Genomic DNA, 27,347 nt, shown 5'->3' on the forward strand with positions numbered 1-27,347 from the left:
ATAGACAGACTGATAGACTGACTGGCTGACTGATAGACAGACTGATAGACTGACTGGCTGACTGATAGACAGACTGATAGACTGACTGGCTGACTGATAGACAGACTGATAGACTGACTGGCTGACTGATAGACAGACTGATAGACTGACTGGCTGACTGGGCAGAGGGGGTTGGTTGTTGTTGTTATTGCTAGTTGATGTATTTGGTTGGCTGCGTGTCTGTTGAGTCCCTGGAGTCCTGGTCGTCCATGGGAACAGGAAGTTGGATGACTTCAGGAAGGGGAGTTCTAGTCACACTGATGGCTTCCCCCTCCTCTCTGTATCTTCCTGGCCGCCGGCCCCAGCTCCACCTTACAAACCCTCTCAGCAAACTTCAGAGAACACATGGTCTCTCCCACGTTACTCTCCAGAGCAGACACCTGGAGGAGGACCAGAGGATCAGAGAGGACACTTCCAGACAGATATGACAGTATAATCAGTGTGTTTGATGTAGTGTACTGTATGTTGTGTAAGCCAGGCTGCACCACCTTAGCCTAGTTGTCTTGTAATGTGTAGGCTAAATACAGCATGGACTTCTCCATTCAGAATGCTTTTAGTCCAGGACAAGGCTTAATGTCCGGGAAGCCAGCCCTATGGGTATACATATAGGTGGATATACAGACATTGTAATCTGTGTGTATCAGACATACTGTACTGTCCTGAGTCCCTACCTGCACCACCATGGCTGTCTTGTTGCCCTTGCCCAGTGAGTCCTGCAGCAGGTATGTGAGGCGACTGTTTCTGAAGGGGATGTGTTTCTCCTTCCCCCTCAGAGCCTGGATAACGTCCCCCAGAGCCAGCAGGGAGCGGTTGATGTTCTGGGCCTCCTTCAGCCTCTCTCCCTCAGCTCCTGACTTCCAGACCCTCTCAGAGCCAGCCAGGTCCACCAGGTTCAACTTGCCTGCAGATGTCACAAAAACAATCACCCGTTAACATAACATTTTCTGGTCCCTTGAATCGTTTCAATATTTGGAACCGGCCCACTTGCCAAATGAGTAGTGCACCCCGGACAAAACACACCTCGCCGACGAACGGTGAAAAGCAGCGGGCGTCGATGAACGGTGGTGATTCAGCATGTAGAATCACGTGGGAAATGAACAGAAAATGACAGCCGCTTTTCTGATCACAATAGGACAGCCGCTGTTCTGATCACAATAGGACAGCCGCTGTTCTGATCACAGTAGGACAGCCGCTGTTCTGATCACAATAGGACAGCCGCTGTTCTGATCACAGTAGGACAGCCGCTGTTCTGATCACAATAGGACAGCCACTGTTCTGATCACAATAGGACAGCCGCTTTTCTGATCATAATAGGACAGCCGCTGTTCTGATCACAATAGGACAGCCGCTGTTCTGATCACAATAGGACAGCCGCTGTTCTGATCACAATAGGACAGCCGCTGTTCTGATCACAATAGGACAGCCACCTGCTGCTTCTAACGGTTAGTTGGCACTGTGTGTCCCGTCTCTAAGGTGTGATGTGACGTACCTGTGGTCTTGGCCCCGCTGGCCAGGTCAGTCCCCAACACAGTGATCATGAGGAGGGCATGAGAACGAGAGCTGTGCTGGTTCATCTGGGTCCCGAAGGTGATCCTGTTACGACGCGCCTGCGCCAGAAGCTACACAGGAAGTGACAGATTTCATGGAAATGTGATATAGAATTATAGGAAACTTGCAAGTAACATATTTTCATATGATTGTATACACTTTCCCATTACAGTAAATTAACCATTAGGGTTCTGATGGAGATGTATGGCTCAGTAGGTAGAGCACGGCTCAGTAGGTAGAGCACGGCTCAGCAGGTAGAGCACGGCTCAGCAGGTAGAGCACGGCTCAGCAGGTAGAGCACGGCACAGCAGGTAGAGCACGGCTCAGCAGGTAGAGCACGGCTCAGCATGTAGGTGCACGGCTCAGCAGGTAGAGCACGGCTCAGCAGGTAGAGCACGGCACAGCAGGTAGGTGCACGGCTCAGCAGGTAGAGCACGGATCAGCAGGTAGAGCACGGCTCAGCAGGTAGAACACGGCTCAGCAGGTAGAGCACGGATCAGCAGGTAGAGCACGGCTCAGCAGGTAGAGCACGGCTCAGCAGGTAGAGCACGGCTCAGCAGGTAGAGCACGGCTCAGCAGGTAGAGCACGGCTCAGCAGATAGAGCACGGCTCTTGCAACACCAGGATTGTGGGTTCTATTCCCTGGGCAACCCATACGTAAAATGTTTGCCAGTTGGCTGTAAGTTTCTTTGAATAAAAGCGTCTGTTAAATGGCTTAATACAGTATATTAAATTATTATTCAATTTGAGGTCGAAAAGTCAAGGAAATTATCTATTGATATAGTTGGATAAATCAGTCTCACTGAAAAAAAGTATACAGTTGCCAAATTCCGGTAACTCTCCCCAAATTCCCAGGTTTTCCAGAAATAATGGTTGGAAGATTCTACCAATCATCAGGGAATAAGCAGGAAATCTCTGGAAAGTTACCAGGACTTTCACCCTGAGAAAAATAAATGTGAGTCTCCTCACTTTCTTGATGTGTTGGAAGCTCTTGACCTCTATGAGCCGGAGTCCAGGGACATGCAGCTGTCCTGTTCCGTCTGGGTTGATCTTAATGTCCAGCTTCTCTCCATCCTTACTCAGCAGGTCTCTGGGGACAGAACAGGAACAGGAAGTTATTGTCAGTTTATCACAACACTAACACTAACTTAAAGCACTTTTCATATATTTAAGGCCTCCTTTACTAATATAAAACAATATAGTAGCACAAATATAAAACGGAAGACTCGAATAATGAATCATAAAACATATCACCACTTCTAAATGCTGGGATATTTTTCTGCCAGTCATTGAGAGGGAAGGAGAGCAGCTGTGAAGGTACCTGAGCACCTCGTTGTAGATCTCCACAGAGCTGACAGTCACGGTGTACGTCCACATGTCCTTCCTGTCCTCTATCTCACTAAACAGGTGTTTCAGAGCACGCTGGTTGATGCCTGGGTTCTCTGTGCTGCCCTGACGACAACACAGGATGGAGATTTTGATACAGCGAGTCAATTTCAATCAAATATTCAGCCTTATTTAACAACAACACGTTGATAAACCTCACATTACACATTGGTATGCAGTGCTACAACACACCTCCATGGTGTGGGTCTTCCCAGAGCCAGTCTGCCCATAGGCAAAGATGCAGACGTGGTATCCATCTATACAGGATGTCACAAGGGGCTCGATCTCCTGGAAGACCTTAGACACAGTAGAAAACCAAAGGTTAGCGAGTATCGTTCACAGTCACTGCTGTTTTTTGAGTCACACCACAGAAACTGAAATACCACCCCTGAGCCACTCATTTAAATAGATAGAGAAGTGACAGTACTGTGTCTCGTAATGGAGGCTGAGTTTCTCAATACCTCTTCCTGAGTCGCCTGAGGGTGGAAGACACGGTCCAGTTCAAAGTTATGGCTTCGGCCCTGCCCTTTCAGCACGGAGAGAGCTGATTCGTTGTTGGGGTCCGTGGTTACCACCACCGATTGGCCCTCCTCATGCTGGTCCTCCTTCAGAACCGGCTTCACACGGCACAGCACACGGATGTTGCCTAGCAACAATGACAGTTTATTTTAATAATGATACAGCGTTATATATAATTGTCTTTTTTTTCAATAGAACAAAGAGACTCCCTCCTCCAGTCTCTTCCTTCATATGGACGTTGTTTCACCATACCTTTGAGCTCGACCAGCTGCTCGTGGTACTTCCTCCGCAGTGCCACCTCCTTCCTGTACTTCTCCAGGAGGTCCTTGTTGGCCTCCGACATCTCACTCATAGCTGCTGATATCTACACAGACAGGCCAGAGATAAACGGTGAAATCTCACTCATAGCTGCTGATATCTACACAGACAGGCCAGAGATAAACGGTGAAATCTCACTCATAGCTGCTGATATCTACACAGACAGGCCAGAGATAAACTGTGAAATCTCACTCATAGCTGCTGATATCTACACAGACAGGCCAGAGATAAACGGTGAAATCTCACTCATAGGCTGCTGATATCTACACAGACAGGCCAGAGATAAACGGTGAAATCTCACTCATAGCTGCTGATATCTACACAGACAGGCCAGAGATAAACGGTGAAATCTCACGCATAGCTGCTGATATCTACACAGACAGGCCAGAGATAAACGGTGAAATCTCACTCATAGGCTGCTGATATCTACACAGACAGGCCAGAGATAAACGGTGAATACACACCACACCTTTTCAGCTTGGCCTTTAATTAATGTTATATCTTTACTGTAACTTCAGACATTGTTTTCTCTTTACATCTCTTCTGCTGCCTTCTGTTTGGTTTTTATCTCTTTCATTTGATTGATTTACAGTTTTGTGGGTTTAAATCGCACTTTAAATAAAGTTTGATTTGACTTGAAACAACGCTGGTTAATCCAGCAGCAGTGTTGTGTGGGACCTGTTTCTTGGCGTCGGTGATGGCTGCTCCGTAGAAGTCGGAGAAGTTGCGGACCTGGCTCCTCAGGCTGGCGTAGTCTGTCTTCATGGTGCGCAGGGTCGGAGGGAGCGCTGTCAGACGCTTCTGCAGGTCTGACACAGGACACACACAGACACACACACACACACACACACACACACACACACACACACACACACACACATACACATACACATACACACACACACACAGACACAGACACAGACACACACACACACACACACAGAGACAGAGAAAGAAAGAAAGAAAGACTGTCACAGATGCTCAATGGTGATGTGATGAGCATGAAGCACAACATCCTATGAATCAACAGCACTCCCAGATTCAACAAGCCCATCATAGCATATCTGCACAGCCTGTAGAAGCTTCTGAAGGTTGTATTAGATGGGACTCACTAAAGAACTGGTCCTGCAGGCTCTGGAAGTGTTCTACGGAGCACGTCGCTGCAGCTTTTACAGCCTCCTCCTTCTTCTCCTCCAGGTGACCTATCTCCTTCAGCAGTTCCTCCTGCAGTACACTGATCTCCCGCTCGTACGCTGCAATCTGGGAGAGGCAGTCCCATTCACATTCAGCATATGATGATGAGGTTCATGAATTGGAGTGCGTCCCAAATGCCACCCTGCTCCCTATTTCGTTCACTACTTTAGACCAGGACCCATTGGGCTCCAGCCAACATGGGTCCAGTAGTACGTGACATAGGGAATAGGATGCCATATTGGATGGAGACAATACCTTGCATAGCTTGGTAGGAATGAAGGTTAGTATTATACACGTTAGTTTCTTCTTCTGGTTAGTCATTTAACTGTTAAATCTCATCATTGTGAACTTTGAAGTAGAATACATTTTTTCTCAGGAATGTAATATTTCTTCATGAATATTTCACAGAACATATTTACCTTTTTCTGAGGACGTTCAAACCAATACGGTGACTTATCATTGGTTCTCACCTTGTGTTGCAGGTGACTTTTCATTGGTTCTCACCTTGTGTTGCAGGTGACTTTTCATTGGTTCTCACCTTGTGTTGCAGGTGACTTTTCATTGGTTCTCACCTTGTGTTGCAGGTGACTTTTCATTGGTTCTCACCTTGTGTTGCAGGTGACTTTTCATTGGTTCTCACCTTGTGTTGCAGGTGACTTTTCATTGGTTCTCACCTTGTGTTGCAGGTGACTTTTCATTGGTTCTCACCTTGTGTTGCAGGTGACTTTTCATTGGTTCTCACCTTGTGTTGCAGGTGACTTTTCATTGGTTCTCACCTTGTGTTGCAGGTGACTTTTCATTGGTTCTCACCTTGTGTTGCAGGTGACTTTTCATTGGTTCTCACCTTGTGTTGCAGGTGACTTTTCATTGGTTCTCACCTTGTGTTGCAGGTGACTTTTCATTGGTTCTCACCTTGTGTTGCAGGTGACTTTTCATTGGTTCTCACCTTGTGTTGCAGGTGACTTTTCATTGGTTCTCACCTTGTGTTGCAGGTGACTTTTCATTGGTTCTCACCTTGTGTTGCAGGCGACTTTTCATTGGTTCTCACCTTGTGTTGCAGGCGACTTTTCATTGGTTCTCACCTTGTGTTGCAGGTGACTTTTCATTGGTTCTCACCTTGTGTTGCAGGTGACTTTTCATTGGTTCTCACCTTGTGTTGCAGATTACTTTTCATTGGTTCTCACCTTGTGTTGCAGGTTACAGCTGAATTCATCTGACTTCCTGATGTGCTCCTCCAGTTGTCTGCACTTCTCGTTCTGATTGGTCAGTTTCTCTGACAGCTGCTCGTTCCTCTCTCTGGCCTCAGCCAACTGCCTCAGAGTCACCGGTGACTCCACCTCCACAGTTTGAGTGACAATCTGTCCCGGAAAATACCAATGAAGGTTATAACCTCAGTTAATATAAAACCATTTATTCAACAAGACCTGTTTCTGATTCCAAACCATCAGAAAACTGTTATCAGATTCATTTGAATGAATCCGGGACCGAGTGGCGCAGCAGTCTAAAGCACTGTATCACAGTGTTAGAGGCATCACTACAGACCCGGGTTCGATCCTGGGCTGTATCACAACTGGCTGTGATCGGGAGTCCCATAGAGCGGGGTAGGCCACAGTTGTCCGAGTTAGGGAAGGGTTTGGTCGGGTTAGGCCATCATTGTAAATAAGAATTTGTTCTTAACTGACTTGCCTAGTTAAATAAAGGTAAAATAAGAGAATGAGAAGGTATTGTATATACAGCAAGGTGTCTTTTTCAGACAATCCCTACCTTGACCTGTGGCTCTTTGGCCCTCTCTTTATCCAGCTCTAGCTGCAGCTCCCTCACTCTCTCCTCTCTTCTCCTCTGCTCCTCTCCTCTCCTCCACTCGCTTTGTTCGCTCTGTCGCTCCAGGTGAGACAGCTGATCAGCCCTCTGCTGCAGGGAACTCTCCAGGTGCTGCACCCGGCTGCGCAGGTTCTCATTCTCCTACAGGGGGAGACAGAGAGCACAGTTAGAGAGAACATTCTCCTACAGGGGGAGACAGAGAGCACCGTTAGAGATAACATTCTCCTACAGGGGGAGACAGAGCACCGTTAGAGAGAACATTCTCCTACAGGGGGAGACAGAGAGCACAGTTAGAGAGAACATTCTCCTACAGGGGGAGACAGAGAGCACCGTTAGAGAGAACATTCTCCTACAGGGGGAGACAGAGAGCACAGTTAGAGAGAACATTCTCCTACAGGGGGAGACAGAGCACCGTTAGAGAGAACATTCTCCTACAGGGGGAGACAGAGCACCGTTAGAGAGAACATTCTCCTACAGGGGGAGACAGAGAGCACAGTTAGAGAGAACATTCTCCTACAGGGGGAGACAGAGCACCGTTAGAGAGAACATTCTCCTACAGGGGGAGACAGAGAGCACAGTTAGAGAGAACATTCTCCTACAGGGGGAGACAGAGAGCACCGTTAGAGATAACATTCTCCTACAGGGGGAGACAGAGCACCGTTAGAGAGAACATTCTCCTACAGGGGGAGACAGAGAGCACAGTTAGAGAGAACATTCTCCTACAGGGGGAGACAGAGCACCGTTAGAGAGAACATTCTCCTACAGGGGGAGACAGAGAGCACAGTTAGAGAGAACATTCTCCTACAGGGGGAGACAGAGCACCGTTAGAGAGAACATTCTCCTACAGGGGGAGACAGAGCACCGTTAGAGAGAACATTCTCCTACAGGGGGAGACAGAGAGCACAGTTAGAGAGAACATTCTCCTACAGGGGGAGACAGAGCACCGTTAGAGAGAACATTCTCCTACAGGGGGAGACAGAGAGCACAGTTAGAGAGAACATTCTCCTACAGGGGGAGACAGAGAGCACAGTTAGAGAGAACAATCTCCTACAGGGGGAGACAGAGAGCACCGTTAGAGAGAACATTCTCCTACAGGGGGAGACAGAGAGCACCGTTAGAGAGAACATTCTCCTACAGGGGGAGACAGAGAGCACTGTTAGAGAGAACGGTCTCCTACAGGGGGAGACAAAGAGCAAGACCATATTCACATATAAATGTGTGTTATAGATCTGTCATTCTCATTGAAAGCAAGTCTAATGAATGGTAGATCTGTTCTATGTGTGGTATTTCTATGTGTCCCATTCTTAAGTTTTTACGCTGTTTCAGCTTCAAACAACTTAAAATTCAATATTTGTGGTTATTGTATAGGGACTAGTGTTCCGTTTGGGACTGATTCTCACCTTGATGAGTACAGAGCTGGACTGGGAAGGGATGACAGAGAGCTGCTGCAGGAGGCCCTGGGTGACAGTCAGACTCTGTTTCAGACTCTCGTTCTCCGCTGACAGACACACAACCCGCTTCTCCGAGTCTGTGGCTCCCTGAGGAGGAACACAATGGATTACAGTAAGCATGATGAACAGGTTATATCACACTAAAGCATGACGAACAGGTTATATCACACTAAAGCATGATGAATAGGTTATATCACACTAAAGCATGATGAACAGGTTATATCACACTAAAGCATGATGAACAGGTTATATCACACTAAAGCATGATGGACAGGTTATATCACACTAAAGCATGATGAACAGGTTATATCACACTAAAGCATGATGAACAGGTTATATCACACTAAAGCATGATGAACAGGTTATATCACACTAAAGCATGATGGACAGGTTATATCACACTAAAGCATGATGAACAGGTTATATCACACTAAAGCATGATGAACAGGTTATATCACACTAAAGCATGATGAACAGGTTATATCACACTAAATCATGATGAACAGGCTATTTCACACTAAAGCATGATCACTAAAGCATGATGAACAGGTTATATCACACTAAAGCATGATGGACAGGTTATATCACACTAAAGCATGATGAACAGGTTATATCACACTAAAGCATGATGAACAGGTTATATCACACTAAAGCATGATGAACAGGTTATATCACACTAAAGCATGATGAACAGGCTATTTCACACTAAAGCATGATCACTAAAGCATGATGAACAGGTTATATCACACTAAAGCATGATGAACAGGTTATATCACACTAAAGCATGATGAACAGGTTATATCACACTAAATCATGATGAACAGGTTATATCACACTAAAGCATGACGAACAGGCTATATCACACTAAAGCATGATCACTAAAGCATGATGAACAGGTTATATCACACTAAAGCATGATGAACAGGCTATATCACACTAAAGCATGATGAACAGGTTATATCACACTAAAGCATGATGAACAGGCTATTTCACACTAAAGCATGATCACTAAAGCATGATGAACAGGTTATATCACACTAAAGCATGATGAACAGGTTATATCACACTAAAGCATGATGAACAGGTTATATCACACTAAATCATGATGAACAGGTTATATCACACTAAAGCATGACGAACAGGCTATATCACACTAAAGCATGATCACTAAAGCATGATGAACAGGTTATATCACACTAAAGCATGATGAACAGGCTATATCACACTAAAGCATGATGAACAGGTTATATCACACTAAAGCATGATCACTAAAGCATGATGAACAGGTGATATCACACTAAAGCATGATGAACAGGTTATATCACACTAAAGCATGATGAACAGGTTATATCACACTAAAGCATGATGAACAGGTTATATCACACTAAAGCATGATGAATAGGTTCTACCTGTCAATACCGGTCCCACAATATTGCCTGTTTGTTGCCTAACCAGTATGATTTCCCTATAGGTTTAAAACCAAGCCAGTGAAAGATACCTCAATGCTGACACACCGTAGGGATTTTCACACTACACCATGTTGTCTCTGACTACAGCAGCAGTGTAAACATGTACCGCGGCAGCTTTGCTGATAACAAACGGAGCAGATTGTCTTGAATGCTTACAGAGTCCGTTCTCAGTCTGGACAGCTCCTCCTCCCGCTCCTCGATGCAGTTCTTCAGTTCGTCGATCTGGGGAGGAAACAGGGGAAGTATGTCGTCTGTAGTCTTGTACAAGAAGTTTAAAGGGAAGAAGATGGGATTCAAAAGGACGGATTGGATGCTGAAAAAGAGAGTCGTTTTTTTTTGTTCATCGATTGGAAATGTGCATTTGACAGTGTGCGGGTGGGTACTGTCGTAATGTTTTTAAAATAATATTAATTATGACTCATAGCACGCTAACTTTAATCATCTCCAAACTGCACGCAGAAACATACAAATGGTATTCATGAGGTCACCTGTCTCTGGGGAAGTAGAAAAAATACCTACATCTCTAAATCTCTCATTATCCCTTTAAACATGAACACCCCATAACAGGGTTAGGGCCAATTTAAATTCAATAAATTGAAGATGTTAACTTTATTACACCTTATAGTCAGATGGCTGACAAAACAACTATGGGGGCTGATGATGATGGCAATTAGACAAAGTTCTGTGTTTGTGGTCAAATCCCCTGAAGTTAATAGTGGCTATTTAAACCACTCTGAACCACGGAATACAGTTACAGTATGGATGGATTACATGGATTACAGTTAGAGTATGGATGGATTACATGGATTACAGTTACAGTATGGATGGATTACATGGATTACAGTTACAGTATGGATGGATTACATGGATTACAGTTAGAGTATGGATGGATTACAGTTAGAGTATGGATGGATTACAGTTAGAGTATGGATGGATTACATGGATTACAGTTACATTATGGATGGATTACAGTTAGAGTATGGATGGATTACAGTTAGAGTATGGATGGATTACAGTTAGAGTATGGATGTATTACAGTTAGAGTATGGATGGATTACAGTTAGAGTATGGATGGATTACAGTTAGAGTATGGATGGATTACATGGAATACAGTTGATCCTGGCCCATAGACGACTTCCAGGGTAAGGAACCATCTGACTGACGATAAGGTGTAAAAAAGTTAGCTATCCCTTAATTGAATTTACAAATCAATCATTGCAAATAGGGCATTAAATGGTCAAGGATTTCTTACTAAACTGAATCTGATAAGCTTTAGTAATTGTGTTTATGAGCCCAAGCGCTTCCCAGGTGCAACAAAGGGACAAGTGGGAAATGTCTTCAAACAGTCAAATGGCTGAATTGAGAAGCGATGAAAAGGATTAAATGATGTGTTTCGTGTCGTTTGTTTTGTTTTGTTTTGTTACCATGACTACAAGTATCACTGAAATAATGCTCCTGTAACATATGTGTTAACACATATTGTTCAGATGTATTGTATCATATAAGGGACATATATGTAATAAACATTTGAACACTAAATGTGTTACATATGTATGAGCATATAAGTAGTATGTATATATGCACATATATGTGGATATAAGGCAGAAATATTTGTCACATATATGAAAACGGCCAATTATTGTATATTCCAACATATATGTGACGTATCTAGTGCCCTCAGAAACTGTTTCAAACCTGTTGACATTTCTACATTTTGTTGTGTTACAGCCTGAAGTTAAAATGGGTTAAATCCAGATTTTGTGTCACAATACCCCATAGTGTTAAACGCAATGATGTTTTTATTCGTTTTTACATATGAATAAAAAATGAAAGCTGAAATGCAGTGGTGTAAAGTATTTAAGTGAAAATACTTTAAAGTATTACTTAAGTAGTTTTTTTGTGTATCTGTACTTTACTTCACTATTTATATTTTTGACTACTTTTACTTTTACTTCACTACATTCCTAAAGACAATAATGTACTTTTTACTACATATATATCCCTTTAAGCATGGTGAAGTTACTAATTACACGTTGGATGGTGTATCAATACACCCAGTCACTACAAAGATACAAGCATCCTAAGTTACCAGAGAGGTTAGAAACCACTCAGGGTCTCCCACTCCTCTTTCTATTCTGGTTAGAGTCCGTTTGTGCTGTTCTGTGAAGGGAGTAGTACACAGCATTGTATGAGATCTTCAGTTTCTTGGCAATTTCTCGCATGGAATAGCCTTCATTTCTCAGAACAAGAATATACTGATGAGTTTCAGAAGAAAGTTCTTTGTTTCTGGCCATTTTGAGGCTGTAATCGAACCCACAAATGCTGATGCTCCAGATACTCAACTCGTCTAAAGAAGGCCGGTTTTATTGCTTCTTTAATCAAACAACAGTTTTCAGCTGTGCTAACATCATTGCAAAAGGGTTTTCTAATGATCAACTAGCCTTTTAAAATGATAAACTTGGATTAGCTAACACAACGTGCCATTGGAACACAGGAGTGATGGTTGCTGATAATGGGCCTCTGTACGCCTATGTAGATATTCCATAAAAAATCAGCCGTTTCCAGCTACAATAGTCATTTACAACATTAACAATGTCTACACTGTATTTCTGATCAATTTAATGTTATTTTAATGGACAAAAAATGTGCTTTTCTTTCAAGAACAACGACATTTCTAAGTGACCCCAAACGTTTGTCTGTAAGTATGCCTCTCTCTCTCTCTCTCTCTCTTTCTCTCTCTCTCTCTCTCTCTCTTTCTCTCTCTCTCTCTCCTCTCTCTCTCTCTCTCTCTCCTCTCTCTCTCTCTCTCTCTCTCTCTCCTCTCTCTCCTCTCTCTCTCTCTCTCTCTCTCCTCTCTCTCTCTCTCTCTCTCTCTGTCTCTCTCTGTCTCTCTCTCTCTCTCTCCTCTCTCTCTCTCTCTCTCTCTCTCTCTCTCTCTCTCTCTCTCTCTTCTCTCTCTCCTCTCTCTCTCTCTCTCTCTCCTCTCTCTCTCTCTCTCTCTCTCTGTCTCTCTCTGTCTCTCTCTCTCCTCTCTCTCTCTCTCTCTCTCCTCTCTCCCTCTCTCTCCTCTCTCTCTCTCTCCTCTCTCTCTCTCTCTCTCTCTCTCTCCTCTCCCTGTCTCTCTCTCTCTCTCTCTCTCTCTCTCTCTCTCTCTCTCTCTCTCTCTCTCTCTCTCTCTCTCTCTCTCTCTCTCTCTCTCTCTCTCTCTCTCTCTCTCTCTCTCTCTCTCTCTCTCTCTCTCTCTCTCTCGGTGTGCATGCGTGTTTACATTCGTGCATGCATATGCATGTGTGATGGACTGTACCTGATGTTGGAAGACCTGTACTCGTGAGTGTCGGTCCTGTTCTCTCTGCTCCAGTTGGGAGTGCAGCAGCCGTAGTTCTCCCCTCAGCTGGCTCTTCTCTCCCTGTAGTCCATACAGAGACTCTACCAGCCTGTGGAGCCCTGCCCCGGCACCAGGGATATCAGCACCACACTCACCTAAAGGCAGACAATACTCTAGGATTATGACAGACATCTTTGTCATTATACTCATTATCAGCAGCAGTATTATCATCATCATCACCACCATCATCAACATCATCACCAACATTAGCATCACCCACTTTCATCATCATCATCATCATCATCATCATCATCATCACTATTGCCACTATTATCATCATCACCACCATCCTTATCAACATTATTATCACCACCATCATCACTATCACCATCACCACTATCGCCTCTATCCCTCACTATCACCACTATCACCATTACCACTGTCACTCCTATCACCACTATTATCATCACCACTATCACCATTACCACTATCACTCCTATCACCACTAGTATCATCACCACTATCACCACTATTATCATCACCACTATCATCATCACCACTATCACCATTACCACTGTCACCACTGCCACCACTATCATCATCACCACTATCACCACTATCACCCCTATTATCATCACCACTATCACCATTACTAATATCACTCTTATCACCACTATTATCATCACCACTATCACCATTACCACTATCACTCCTATCACCACTATTATCATCACCACTATCACCACTATCACTCCTATCACCACTATTATCATCACCACTATCATCATCACCACTATCACTCCTATCAACACTATTATTATCACCACTATCACCACTATTATCATCACCACTATCACCATTATCACCACTATCATCATCACCACTATCACCATTATCACCACTATCATCATCACCACTATCCCCATCATCACCACTATCACCATCATCACCACTATCACCATTATCACCACTATCATCATCACCACCACCACTATCATCACCACCACTATCACCATTATCACCACTATCACCATCACCACTATCATCATCACCACTATCATCACCACCACTATCACCATCATCACCACTATCACCATTGTCACCATTATCATCATCATGTAGAAATACAATGTATCAACATCATAGTAGTCACACAGCCATCATAGTAGTCACACAGTAGTCATAGTAGTCACACCGTAGTCATAGTAGTCACACAGTAGTCATAGTAGTCACATAGTCACATAGTAGTCACACAGCCAGCATAGTAGTCACACAGTAGTCATAGTAGTCACACCGTAGTCATAGTAGTCACACAGTAGTCATAGTAGTCACACAGTAGTCACATAGTAGTCGCACAGTAGTCATACTGGTCACACAGTAGTCATAGTAGTCAGACAGTAGTCAGACAGTAGTCAGACAATAGTCACATACCAGTGACATGGTAGTTACTCAGTAGTCATACAGTAGTCAGACAGTAGTCACACCGTAGAGTAGTCAGATAGTAGTCAGATAGCAGTCACTCAGTAGTCACATAGCAGTGACTTGGTAGTTACTCAGAAGTCAGACAGTAGTCACATAGCAGTCATTCAGCAGTCACTCAGTAGTCATACAGCAGTGACATGGTAATTACTCAGTAGTCAGATAGCAGTCACTCAGTAGTCAGACAGTAGTCACAAGGTCGTCACATTTTAGTCACATAGTAGTCATACAGTAGTCACATAGTCATCACACAGTAGTCACATCTAATGCACAAAGTGAAGGTGTATGGTCCTCACTCACAATCACTGCCTTTAGTCTACAACCTTTATAAAGGTCAGGCAAAGCAAGTGAGACCAGTCCTGTGTCCCAGATGGCACCCTATCCTCTTTCTAGTGCACGACTTTTAACCAGAGCTACAGTACTTTAGGGCCCTGGTCAAAAGTAGTGCACTAGAAAGGGAATAGGGTGCAACCCTCTCAGAACATGGTGCCCAGTAGATGTTTTAATCAGTTTCCTCCTCATGCATGATGTATGGTGTTCTGTCTCTGCCAGGACTGTTTCTGTTTCTGTTTCCTGTTCTCTACACTAATCAACCACGCAGCCTCTGGTTGAACCACGCAGCCTCTGTCAGCTCTACTGTGCTGTGTCACTGTTTTAGGAGGTGGGGAGAGGTGGTAATTGGAGGGAGACAGGGGAGAATGAGGAGAGGGGGGGTGGGGGTCTACATAGCCAGAGGAGATGCTGGATGTTTAACTCAAGGGCAGATGCAGACACGTGATCCTGGGAAAATGTGATGTGGGGGGGGGGGGGGGGCAGGCTTTAATGTTTTCCACTCGGGTGGAAGTAATGGCATCAGCCTGCTAGTTAAACCTGCCTTTTACCTCACATGCTAAATGAAGTTTGGGTAAATATTAAATGATCCATGTTAAATGTCTCAAAGACTATTTAACAATGTCTAAGTAGAGTAAAGCAACATTATCACAGGGAGAGTTTAGACACTGCGTTGTAGACGAGCTACACGATAAACAACTAACGAGAAGAGAAATGTGGAATGTGTTTCAGCTTTGCACAACATGCACATTTATAACATCCTGGAGAGTCTTTGGGTATGAATGACGGGGGGATTGTGGAGAATCTCCCAACTCACACACCGTGTAGATCATCATCGGAACACATCTCTTTAGAAGGGATAGAACACCGTCTACTAACATCCTGGAGAGTCTTTGGGTATGAATGACGGAGGATCGTGGAGAATCTCCCAACTCACACACCGTGTAGATCATCATCGGAACACATCTCATTAGAAGGGATAGAACACCGTCTACTAACATCCTGGAGAGTCTTTGGGTATGAATGACGGGGGATCGTGGAGAATCTCCCAACTCACACACCGTGTAGATCATCATCGGAACACATCTCATTAGAAGGGATAGAACAGCGTCTACTAACATCCTGGAGAGTCTTTGGGTATGAATGACGGGGGATCGTGGAGAATCTCCCAACTCACACACTGTGTAGATCATCATCGGAACACATCTCATTAGAAGGGATAGAACACCGTCTACTAACATCCTGGAGAGTCTTTGGGTATGAATGACGGAGGATCGTGGAGAATCTCCCAACTCACACACCGTGTAGATCATCATCGGAACACATCTCATGAGAAGGGATAGAACACCGTCTACTAACATCCTGGAGAGTCTTTGGGTATGAATGACGGAGGATCGTGGAGAATCTCCCAACTCACACACCGTGTAGATCATCATCGGAACACATCTCATTAGAAGGGATAGAACACCGTCTACTAACATCCTGGAGAGTCTTTGGGTATGAATGACGGGGGATCGTGGAGAATCTCCCAACTCACACACCGTGTAGATCATCATCGGAACACATCTCATTAGAAGGGATAGAACACATCTCATTAGAAGGGATAGAACACATCTCATTAGAAGGGATAGAACACCGTCTACAAAAACAAACAGCAACGCAGGAGAACAGAACAACACACTACAGTAGCTGTTGTTGACTTCCCTTCAGAGAAGCAGAGCGCCCAATTGTCATACCTGTCATAAAAGTAAAGACAACTTCATAGAAAATGACTCTAGTAAAAGTGAAAGTCACCCAGTAAAATAGTACTTGAGTAAAAGTCTAAAAGTATTTGGTTTTAAATATAGTTAAGTATCAAAAGTAAATGTAAATGTAGAAATAATTTTAAATTATTTATATTAAGCAAACCAGACGGCACACTTTTCTTGTTTTTTACATTTACGGATAGCCAGGGGCACACTCCAACACTCAGACATCATTTACAGATAGCCAGGGGCACACTCCAACACTCAGACATCATTTACAGATAGCCAGGGGCACACTCCAACACTCAGACATCATTTACAGATAGCCAGGGGCACACTCCAACACTCAGACATCATTTACAGATAGCCAGGGGCACACTCCAACACTCATCATTTACAGATAGCCAGGGGCACACTCCAACACTCATCATTTACAGATAGCCAGGGGTACACTCCAACACTCAGACATCATTTACAGATAGCCAGGGGCACACTCCAACACTCATCATTTACAGATAGCCAGGGGCACACTCCAACACTCATCATTTACAGATAGCCAGGGGCACACTCCAACACTCATCATTTACAGATAGCCAGGGGCACACTCCAACACTCATCATTTACAGATAGCCAGGGGCACACTCCAACACTCATCATTTACAGATAGCCAGGGGCACACTCCAACACTCATCATTTACAGATAGCCAGGGGCACACTCCAACACTCATCATTTACAGATAGCCAGGGGCACACTCCAACACTCATCATTTACAGATAGCCAGGGGCACACTCCAACACTCATCATTTACAGATAGCCAGGGGCACACTCCAACACTCATCATTTACAGATAGCCAGGGGCACACTCCAACACTCATCATTTACAGATAGCCAGGGGCACACTCCAACACTCATCATTTACAGATAGCCAGGGGCACACTCCAACACTCATCATTTACAGATAGCCAGGGGCACACTCCAACACTCATCATTTACAGATAGCCAGGGGCACACTCCAACACTCATCATTTACAGATAGCCAGGGGCACACTCCAACACTCATCATTTACAGATAGCCAGGGGCACACTCCAACACTCATCATTTACAGATAGCCAGGGGCACACTCCAACACTCATCATTTACAAATGAAGAATTTAATCTGCCAGATCAGAGGCAGTAGGGATGACCAGGGATGTTCGCTGTTTAGTGAGTCCTCCAGATCAGAGGCAGTAGGATGACCAGGGATGTTCTCTGTTTAGTGAGTCCTCCAGATAAGAGGCAGTAGGGATGACCAGGGATGTTCTCTGTTTAGTGAGTCCTCCAGATCAGAGGCAGTAGGGATGACCAGGGATGTTCTCTGTTTAGTGAGTCTGCCAGATCAGAGGCAGTAGGTATGACCAGGGATGTTCTCTGTTTAGTGAGTCCTCCAGATCAGAGGCAGTAGGGATGACCAGGGATGTTCTCTGTTTAGTGAGTCTGTCAGATCAGAGGCAGTAGGATGACCAGTAGGGATGACCAGGGATGTTCTCTGTTTAGTGAGTCCGCCAGATCAGAGGCAGTAGGGATGACCAGGGATGTTCTCTGTTTAGTGAGTCTTCCAGATCAGAGGCAGTAGGGATGACCAGGAATGTTCTCTGTTTAGTGAGTCCTCCAGATCAGAGGCAGTAGGGATGACCAGGGATGTTCTCTGTTTAGTGAGTCCTCCAGATCAGAGGCAGTAGGATGACCAGGGATGTTCTCTGTTTAGTGAGTCCTCCAGATCAGAGGCAGTAGGGATGACCAGGGATGTTCTCTGTTTAGTGAGTCCTCCAGATCAGAGGCAGTAGGGATGACCAGGAATGTTCTCTGTTTAGTGAGTCCTCCAGATCAGAGGCAGTAGGGATGACCAGGGATGTTCTCTGTTTAGTGAGTCCTCCAGATCAGAGGCAGTAGGGATGACCAGGGATGTTCTCTGTTTAGTGAGTCAGCCAGATCAGAGGCAGTAGGGATGACCAGGGATGTTCTCTGTTTAGTGAGTCCTCCAGATCAGAGACAGTAGGGATGACCAGTAGGGATGACCAGGGATGTTCTCTGTTTAGTGAGTCCCCCAGATCAGAGGCAGTAGGGATGACCAGGGATGTTCTCTGTTTAGTGAGTCCTCTAGATCAGAGGCAGTAGGATGACCAGGGATGTTCTCTGTTTAGTGAGTCCCCCAGATCAGAGGCAGTAGGGATGACCAGGGATGTTCTCTGGATAAGTGCGTGAATTGGACCATTTTCCTGTCCTGCCTGAGCATTTTAAATGTAACAAGTACTTTTGGGTGTCAGGGAAAATGTATGGATTAAAAAGCACATTATTTTCGTTAGGAATGTAGTGGAGTAAAAGTAAATAGTAAAGTATATATAAATAAAGTAAAGTAAAGTTCAGATACCCCCCAAAACGACTTGTGATACTTCAAAGTATTTTTACTTCAGTACTTTACACCACCAGTTTTCTGCTCTGACCGGCCTGCAGAAAACACCGATCACAGAAACAACCAGAAAGCCTTTCCTTTCCTCCACCAGGACACACAGCCTGCATCACAAATCTTTCCCTATTCATTTAACCTTTATTTAACCAGGTAGGCCAGTTGAGAACAAATTCTTATTTACAATGACGACCTACCCCTGCCAAACCCGGACGATGCTGGGTCAATTGTGCACCGCCCTATGGAACTCCCAATCACGGCCGGTTGTGATACAGCCTGGATTTGAACCAGGGTGTCTGCAGTGACACCTCTAACACTGAGATGCAGTGCCTTAGACCGCTTCACTCGGGAGCCCATATTCCCCCCAGGGCCCTTGTAAGGGGTGCGTAACTGGTGGCAGGGAAGTCAGATGCAGGAGAGCAGAACTAGGTAATAGCCGGAGCAGTTTAATTTAAAAAACCAACGGCATAAAGAAATAATCAACATGGGTACAAAACCCGACGCGCACCAGTCAACATGTCACAAGCACTACAACATACAATACCACACAAAGACATGGGGGGAACAGAGGGTTAAATACACAACAATTAATGAGGGTAATGAAAACCAGGTGTGTAGGAAAACAAGACAAAACAAATGGAAAATGAAAAGTGGATCGACAATGGCTAGAAGACCGGTGACGCCGACCGCCGACCGCCGCCCGAACAAGGAGAGGAACCGACTTCGGTGGAAGTCGTGACAGCCCTGGTCAAATGTTACCCGATTACCCCCAGGGCCCTGACCAAATGTTACCCTATTCCCCCCAGGGCCCTGGTTAAAAGTATTGCACTATATATAGGGAATAGGTTGCCATTTGGGAGTGGGAGGCGGCTCAGACCTGCAGAACAACCAAACAACCTTTCCTTTCCAGCACCAGGATCATAACACTGGGAAGTGTGGGAAGTGCCCCCCTCCCATCCCTGTCCCAGGGCTATTTATATCTGACACGTACACGTGGAGGTCTAGCATCTAGCATGTGACGGAGGCTGGTATGTAAGTGCAGTGGAGGGAAGAGAAAGCAGCACTCACAGGGATAGTTTATTCATGATATAACAACTGATTCCCTGGCCAAGTACCATAGTACCATTGTACCATACATCCATCTCTTTATCTAACTCTGTCTAACACTCACAGGGATAGGTTATAACAACTGATTCCCTGGCCAAGTACCATAGCGCCACCATCCATCTCTTTATCTAACTCTGTCTAACACTCACAGGGATTGGTTATAACAACTGATTCCCTGGCCAAGTACCATTGTACATCCATCCATCTCTTTATCTAACTCTGTCTAACACTTACAGGGATAGGTTATAACAACTGATTCCCTGGCCAAGTACCATTGTACCATACATACATCCATCTCTTTATCTAACTCTGTCTAACACTTACAGGGATAGGTTATAACAACTGATTCCCTGGCAAAGTACCATAGTACCATACATACATACATCTCTTTATCTAACGCTATTTGGCGCGTAATGAGAGGAAGTAATGCCTGAGGTCTCCCACTTAGGAAAGCCACACATTCTGCTGCAGAGCAGAGAGAACCTCGTTTTGGTTCATCAAGTGGCATGTTTCTCCAGGGTTATACACACAAGCATGGGCATGTATGCTACAGACGTGTGCGCGCAACCACACACACACACACACACACACACACACACACACACACACACACACACACACACACACACACACACACACACACACACACACACACACACACACACAGAGATCAGATAGGTTGATAATGGTGAGGGAGGGCTGTCCTTCTGTTGTCTGATTAAATCTAAAGGAGAGCAGATCCCTCAACACCATCCATGGCTTTGAGGTCAGTTTGTCTGCATCCCAAAGGTCATCCTATTCTCTACATAGTGCATTACTTTGACCAGCCAAAGGCCACTATCTTTGGAATAGGGTTCCATTTGTGACACAACTACAGTCTGATGTCATTCCTCATCCCTAATTCCAACTTGATTTACACCAACAGCCCTCTTCTATGAAGCCTGAACATTGTGGAATAGATTGTCTTTCTCCCAAACTCTCTGCCGTATTCTACATCCCGAAGGGAACCCTATTATAGAGCACTGTTGACCAGGGCCCTATGGGAACGTTACCCCTCTGCTCTCTATGACTCTAGCACTATCTCCTCCCTTGTCTCTCTACAGTGAAAGTAAATACCTGAGTTTCCACAGCCACTCTCTTCAAGTGATGCAAGACATTATAACCATCCACTGGGTTTTTTCATACAAGCACTAAATAAATAGTCAATATATCAGTCAGGTGTAGCCTGTCTTCTTTTCTCTGTAGTACAGACTGGAATATACCCTCCCTCCCTCCCTCCCTCCCTCCCTCCCTCCCTCCCTCCCTCCCTCCCTCCCTCCCTCCCTCCCTCCCTCCCTCCCTCCCTCCCCATTTATGACCTTTTACCATAAATCTCCTTAAAAGGACTCCTTCCATTTTCTCCTCCTCTGTCTTCCACTTCCTTCCTTTCCATCGTCTCCCTACACCTAACACCTCCATCCCCTGCTCCACCTCTCTCACTCTGTCGTTCCTTCTCTTCCTCTGATCCTGGACTCAAACGCCATTGAAATGTAATCCCCCCACCTAACATCTCAATCCCCCACTCCACCTCTCTCACTCTGTCGTTCCTTCTCTTCCTCTGATCCTGGACTCAAACGCCCTTGAATTGTAATCCCCCCACCTCCTCCCACTTCACACCATGTTAATACCTCCCTCCAACCCCCTCCCAAACCCATTCTCTCTCTCTCTTCTTGTCTCACCTCCTCTCCTCCCCTCCTCCCCTCCGCTTGACGTATACCCTTCCTTCTCCCCCTACTTCCTTGTACCCCCCTCCTTCCCTCCCTCCCCTGTCTCACCGTCGCTCCCCGGGGTGCTCGGTGTGTATTGCTGGGTGGTGATGACCTCCTCCAGGCTGTCGATGACGCTGTTCTTATCTCTCAGCCTCTGACGGTACGATGTCCTCAGGGTCTTCATCTGGCGGCGGTGCTGGGCCCGGTGCCTCTTCAGCTGGACCCGGTACTGATCAGCCTGCTGCTGCAGCTGCTGGAGGTGGGAGTACTGCTCCAGAAAACTCAGCAAGTGGGACATCACCGCCACCAAGGGAGACTCAGACATCAACTGGACCAGGAGGAAACGTGGGTTTAGATGGATTTCATCTAACAAGGCCAAGGCTTGAAGCAAGAAACTGTAGTAATTATTGCATGTGTACTTAACCAAGGGAGACTCCCACAACTAGACCAGCAGGAAGTTTAGATACAGCATCAGTTATAAGAAGGTCATGGCTACAACTAGACCAACAGGAAGTTTAGATACAGCATCAGTTATAAGAAGGTCATGGCTACAACTAGACCAACAGGAAGTTTAGATACAGCATCAGTTATAAGAAGGTCATGGCTACAACTAGACCAACAGGAAGTTTAGATACAGCATCAGTTATAAGGTCATGGCTACAACTAGACCAGCAGGAAGTTTAGATACAGCATCAGTTATAAGGTCATGGCTACAACTAAACCAGCAGGAAGTTTAGATACAGCATCAGTTATAAGAAGGTCATGGCTACAACTAAACCAACAGGAAGTTTAGATACAGCATCAGTTATAAGGTCATGGCTACAACTAGACCAGCAGGAAGTTTAGATACAGCATCAGTTATAAGAAGGTCATGGCTACAACTAGACCAGCAGGAAGTTTAGATACAGCATCAGTTCTAAAAAGGTCATGGCTACAACTAGAAGCAACAGTACTATTGTGTAAATGAGACCCTATATTGAGCACTACTTTTGACCAGGGCCTATAGGGAATAGGATGCCAAGGTGTTTGTGGTGAAGCCTACCTTTCCTGCCGTCTCCAGCTGCACCTGGACCTCCCTCCTTTTCTCGTTCTCTTGTTTAAAGGACAGGAAGGCACCCAGAGGAGTGCATGCTGGGATATCGGGCACTTCACCACCTCCACCATCATCTTCATCACTCAGGGACAGGCCGTCACTATCACTGCTACTGCCTTGAAGAAAATACATCAGCATTTTAATAAGGGCATGAATTCATATGATCAATCACTGAGAAATCACCATGAGAAATCACCATACATCACCATGAGAGATATACCACATCAGAACAGTAGCTATTATCATTCCTGTTATTCCTATTCTACAGTAGCTATTGGGCTCCTGAGTGGCACAGCGGTCTAAGGCACTGCATCTCAGTGCAAGAGGCATCACTACAGTCCCTGGCTCAAATCCAGGCTGTATCACATCCGGCTGTGATTGTGAGTCCCATAGGGCGGCGTACAATTGGCCCAGCGTCGTCCGGGTTTGGCGGCCGTAGGCAGTCATTGTAAATAAGAATTTGTTCATAACTGACTTGCCTAGATAAATAAAGGTAAAAACATTTGTTTTATCATTAAGCCTGGTATTTAAGTGTCTATTGATCACCATGAGAAATATCTATCTATACCATAATAACAGCAATTATCACTGATATCTGTCAGTAGTAAGTACAGTAGTTAAGTATTTAACCAGTGTTACAGTTGCCTCTATTTATAGACATTGTTGTCATAAAGCATCCACTCACTGGAGTCACTCAACCTGCTGCCACGCCCCCTTTTCTTCCTCTCCTTCCTGGGGGTGTGGCCTTTTATCCTCCTGCTCCTTGTTTCCATGGAAACACGTCCTGGCTCCTGATCACAGCAACAGACAGACAGGGGGATGGCAGAGAGCAGAAACAGACATTAGTGTTACTAAATACTGTGTTAACCTCCAACACAGACACGACACACACACATACACACTGCCAACCTGCAATGACACTGCCAGCCCAGATGCTGTTCACCTTAAACAATAAACCTACACAACATGTATGACAGCATGACCATCTCTCTCTACCGACATAAAATAGCATTTCAGATGTACGTCTGTGAGACTAGCAGTAACATATCCCCCAGACAGTAGACTTACAGAAATAGCTCAGTATCTATACAGTTTCCCTGCTGTCATGGGATTGGTTGTCCTGCTGATGGTTACCATCCTCTGATGACAAGACAAAGGAACTGCGTGGGGCTGTAGATAAACCCTGTTACTAGACTCTACTGAGGACTGTAGATAAACACTGTTACTAGACTCTACTGAGGGTTGTAGATAAACCCTGTTACTAGACTCTACTGAGGACTGTAGATCAACCCTGTTACTAGACTCTACTGAGGACTGTAGATAAACCCTGTTACTAGACTCTACTGAGGACTGTAGATAAACACTGTTACTAGACTCTACTGAGGGCTGTAGATAAACCCTGTTACTAGACTCTACTGAGGGCTGTAGATAAACCCTGTTACTAGACTCTACTGAGGACTGTAGATAAACACTGTTACTAGACTCTACTGAGGACTGTAGATAAACACTGTTACTAGACTCTACTGAGGACTGTAGATAAACCCTGTTACTAGACTCTACTGAGGGTTGTAGATAAACCCTGTTACTAGACTCTACTGAGGACTGTAGATAAACACTGTTACTAGACTCTACTGAGGACTGTAGATAAACCCTGTTACTAGACTCTACTGAGGACTGTAGATAAACACTGTTACTAGACTCTACTGAGGTATCTGTATACTACACATTGTGAGCTTCCAAGTGCATTATATTAGTGCCTATTCCCTTTATAGGGAATAGGATTCCATTTGGGCGTAGACGCTGTGACTAGACTCACCGCTGAGGCTCCGCCCTGAGCAGCTCCCAGGGCTTCTTCCTCCTCCTTCTTGAAGACAGTGTAGAAGATGTAAACTAGCAGGGAGTAGAAGGCATACATCTCCCCTCCGTCTGGGACTCACAGTGACAGTCACAGAACTAGATACCCAGGGAAACACTGTCACGGTCCAACACTGCCTCGGCTCACTCTGCAGAGAGGAGAAAGAGAGAGATAAAAGGAAGAGAGAGAGAGAGAGAGAGAGAGAGAGAGAGAGAGAGAGAGAGAGAGAGAGGATGACAATGTCGTTCTATAGCCGATTCATTTTCAATACACCAAATCTCCCAAGGAGTGATGCCTATTCACTGACAACAAAGGCTCTGGCAGCTAAAATATCAAATGCTGACGGATGAGGATGCCACAGAGAAAGACCGATTAGCATAGATCTGTCTAAATAGATCTGGCTGGTTACTCTTGATCTTTCCTCAGAGATCATCCTTCCATCTTCCTCTTTAATCCGTTTTCTGATCTTAAAACGCTCCTCCTCTCCATCTGTCAGAAACATTTAGTCTTCTCCTTTCTTACCCATACTTGTCTTCATGTCATTAATGATGTCGGTTCCAGACAATCCAACATTCTGCATTCCACCACAACATTCTGCATTCCACCACAACCTTCCATGTTCTCCCTGTTTGGTCTGTTATTGTTCATTCCTTTGCAGCCCCTCTCCTCACTGCTGCAGCAGCATCACTGCACTGACCAGCAGCTCCTGTGTGATTCTCTGTCGCTCCTTCTCTTCTCCCCTCCACTCTCTCTCCTCCTCCTCCTCCTCTCTACTCCATCCATCCACAGGCTGCTGATGCAGTGGGCATGCTCAGTGCAGTTCTCTGCAGTGCTGAAGCAAGCAGCTGAGATGGAGATTGATTGTGTTGGGGGCCATGTGGCCTCATGCTGTCAGCAGTATGCAGCAGCCACGGTTGCTTCACAAATGGCACCCTTTTCCCCACAGGGCTCTGGTCAAAAGTAGTGCACTATGTAAGGAAAAAGGTGCCATTTGGGATGCACCCCAGGAGTCTGAGCTGGAGGAGAGGAGAGACAAGACAGTCACTGATACTATCTGATGGGCACTCACATGGAAAGGATCAGGAGCCATTGTTTATGTGTACAGACACGAGTCGCAACAACACATTGTTTATGTACTGTATATACAGACACGAGTCACAACAACACATTGTTTATGTACTGTATATACAGACACGAGTCACAACAACCCATTGTTTATGTGTACAGACACGAGTCACAACAACACATTGTTTATGTACTGTATATACAGACACGAGTCACAACAACACATTGTTTATATATCTACAGACACGAGTCGCAACAACCCATTGTTTATGTACTGTATATACAGACACGAGTCACAACAACCCATTGTTTATATATCTACAGACACGAGTCGCAACAACACATTGTCTATGTACTGTATATACAGACACGAGTCACAACAACACATTGTTTATGTACTGTATATACAGACATGAGTCACAACAACACATTGTTTATGTACTGTATATACAGACACGAGTCGCAACAACCCATTGTTTATGTACTGTATATACAGACACGAGTCACAACAACCCATTGTTTATATATCTACAGACACGAGTCGCAACAACACATTGTCTATGTACTGTATATACAGACACGAGTCACAACAACACATTGTTTATGTACTGTATATACAGACACGAGTCACAACAACACATTGTTTATATATCTACAGACACGAGTCACAACAACCCATTGTTTATGTATGTACAGACACGAGTCAAAGCTAAGGACCAAGCTAAGGATCATTGGTTCGATGTTTCTGACAATTACTGTTTCTGTGTGTATACCCAACAACATATTGTCATTTTTGTTAACAAATGATGTACCAGTACACAAATGACTAAAATCACAAACGATGCCAATATCCAAAAAAGGTTCATTCAAACATCTATTGACTATAGGTATTACTCATCCACTACAATGTAAATAAGAACATGAATTAACAGGTCCTTAGTTAAGTCTGGCCCTATTTATGTTTGGCTGAGCTGGGCTTAGAGCTTTGGGAGGAAGTCTGCAGAAAAGAGCAAGTCTTGTAAATAGCAGATCGAGGCTGGCGCTGTGCTATCCTGGAGTCCTGGGAATTACAGCAGTTCCGTTCTGCAGTGTCCACTCAGCGTCTCTATCCAATACAGAAATAAATTCTTCCTTGGCTTTGAGGAGAAGAAAATCTTAATGCATTTTGGGATGCATCAAACTGAGCATCTATCTGACAACCAAATAGTCATTTATTCACAAGTCATCACAAATACAACATAACTTACACAGAGGGTTAACCAATTAGCATCCCAAAATGCATCAAACTGAGCATCTATCTGACAACCAAATAGTCATTTATTCACAAGTCATCACAAATACAACATAACTTACACAGTGGGTTAACCAATTAGCATCCCAAAATGCATCAAACTGAGCATCTATCTGACA

At 44.7% G+C, this 27,347-nt stretch overlaps 1 protein-coding gene across 1 annotated transcript; it reads right to left on the reverse strand.

Annotated features, from left to right (window-relative positions):
* Positions 1-25,538, reverse strand: LOC139404970 (kinesin-like protein KIFC3). The gene is made up of 20 exons (XM_071147522.1): positions 25,395-25,538; positions 24,834-25,020; positions 23,703-23,808; positions 22,967-23,133; positions 21,991-22,252; positions 13,050-13,225; positions 9,902-9,967; positions 8,226-8,363; positions 6,769-6,966; positions 6,189-6,362; positions 4,923-5,070; positions 4,489-4,619; positions 3,745-3,856; positions 3,435-3,619; positions 3,166-3,270; positions 2,909-3,039; positions 2,557-2,677; positions 1,529-1,658; positions 711-940; positions 1-419 (listed from the first exon to the last, which is right to left on the reverse strand). The coding sequence occupies exons 2-20, from the start codon at positions 24,930-24,932 to the stop codon at positions 288-290; spliced, it is 2,811 nt and encodes a 936-aa protein (XP_071003623.1). The 5' UTR covers positions 24,933-25,020; positions 25,395-25,538; the 3' UTR covers positions 1-287.
* Positions 25,539-27,347: the final 1,809 nt, after the last annotated feature.

This window comes from Oncorhynchus clarkii, unplaced genomic scaffold, assembly GCF_045791955.1.
Source record: "Oncorhynchus clarkii lewisi isolate Uvic-CL-2024 unplaced genomic scaffold, UVic_Ocla_1.0 unplaced_contig_10381_pilon_pilon, whole genome shotgun sequence".
Classification (NCBI taxonomy): Eukaryota; Metazoa; Chordata; class Actinopteri; order Salmoniformes; family Salmonidae; genus Oncorhynchus; species Oncorhynchus clarkii.

Excerpts from the sequence above, each read along its gene's own strand:
- LOC139404970 (XM_071147522.1), bottom strand. The coding sequence starts at position 24,932 with ATGTATGCCTTCTACTCCCTGCTAGTTTACATCTTCTACACTGTCTTC. Across the intron at positions 6,363-6,768 it reads CCAAAGAGCCACAGGTCAAG|ATTGTCACTCAAACTGTGGA; the intron begins GTAGGGATTGTC and ends TTTCCGGGACAG. Across the intron at positions 3,271-3,434 it reads CTCAGGCGACTCAGGAAGAG|GTCTTCCAGGAGATCGAGCC; the intron begins GTATTGAGAAAC and ends ACTGTGTCTAAG.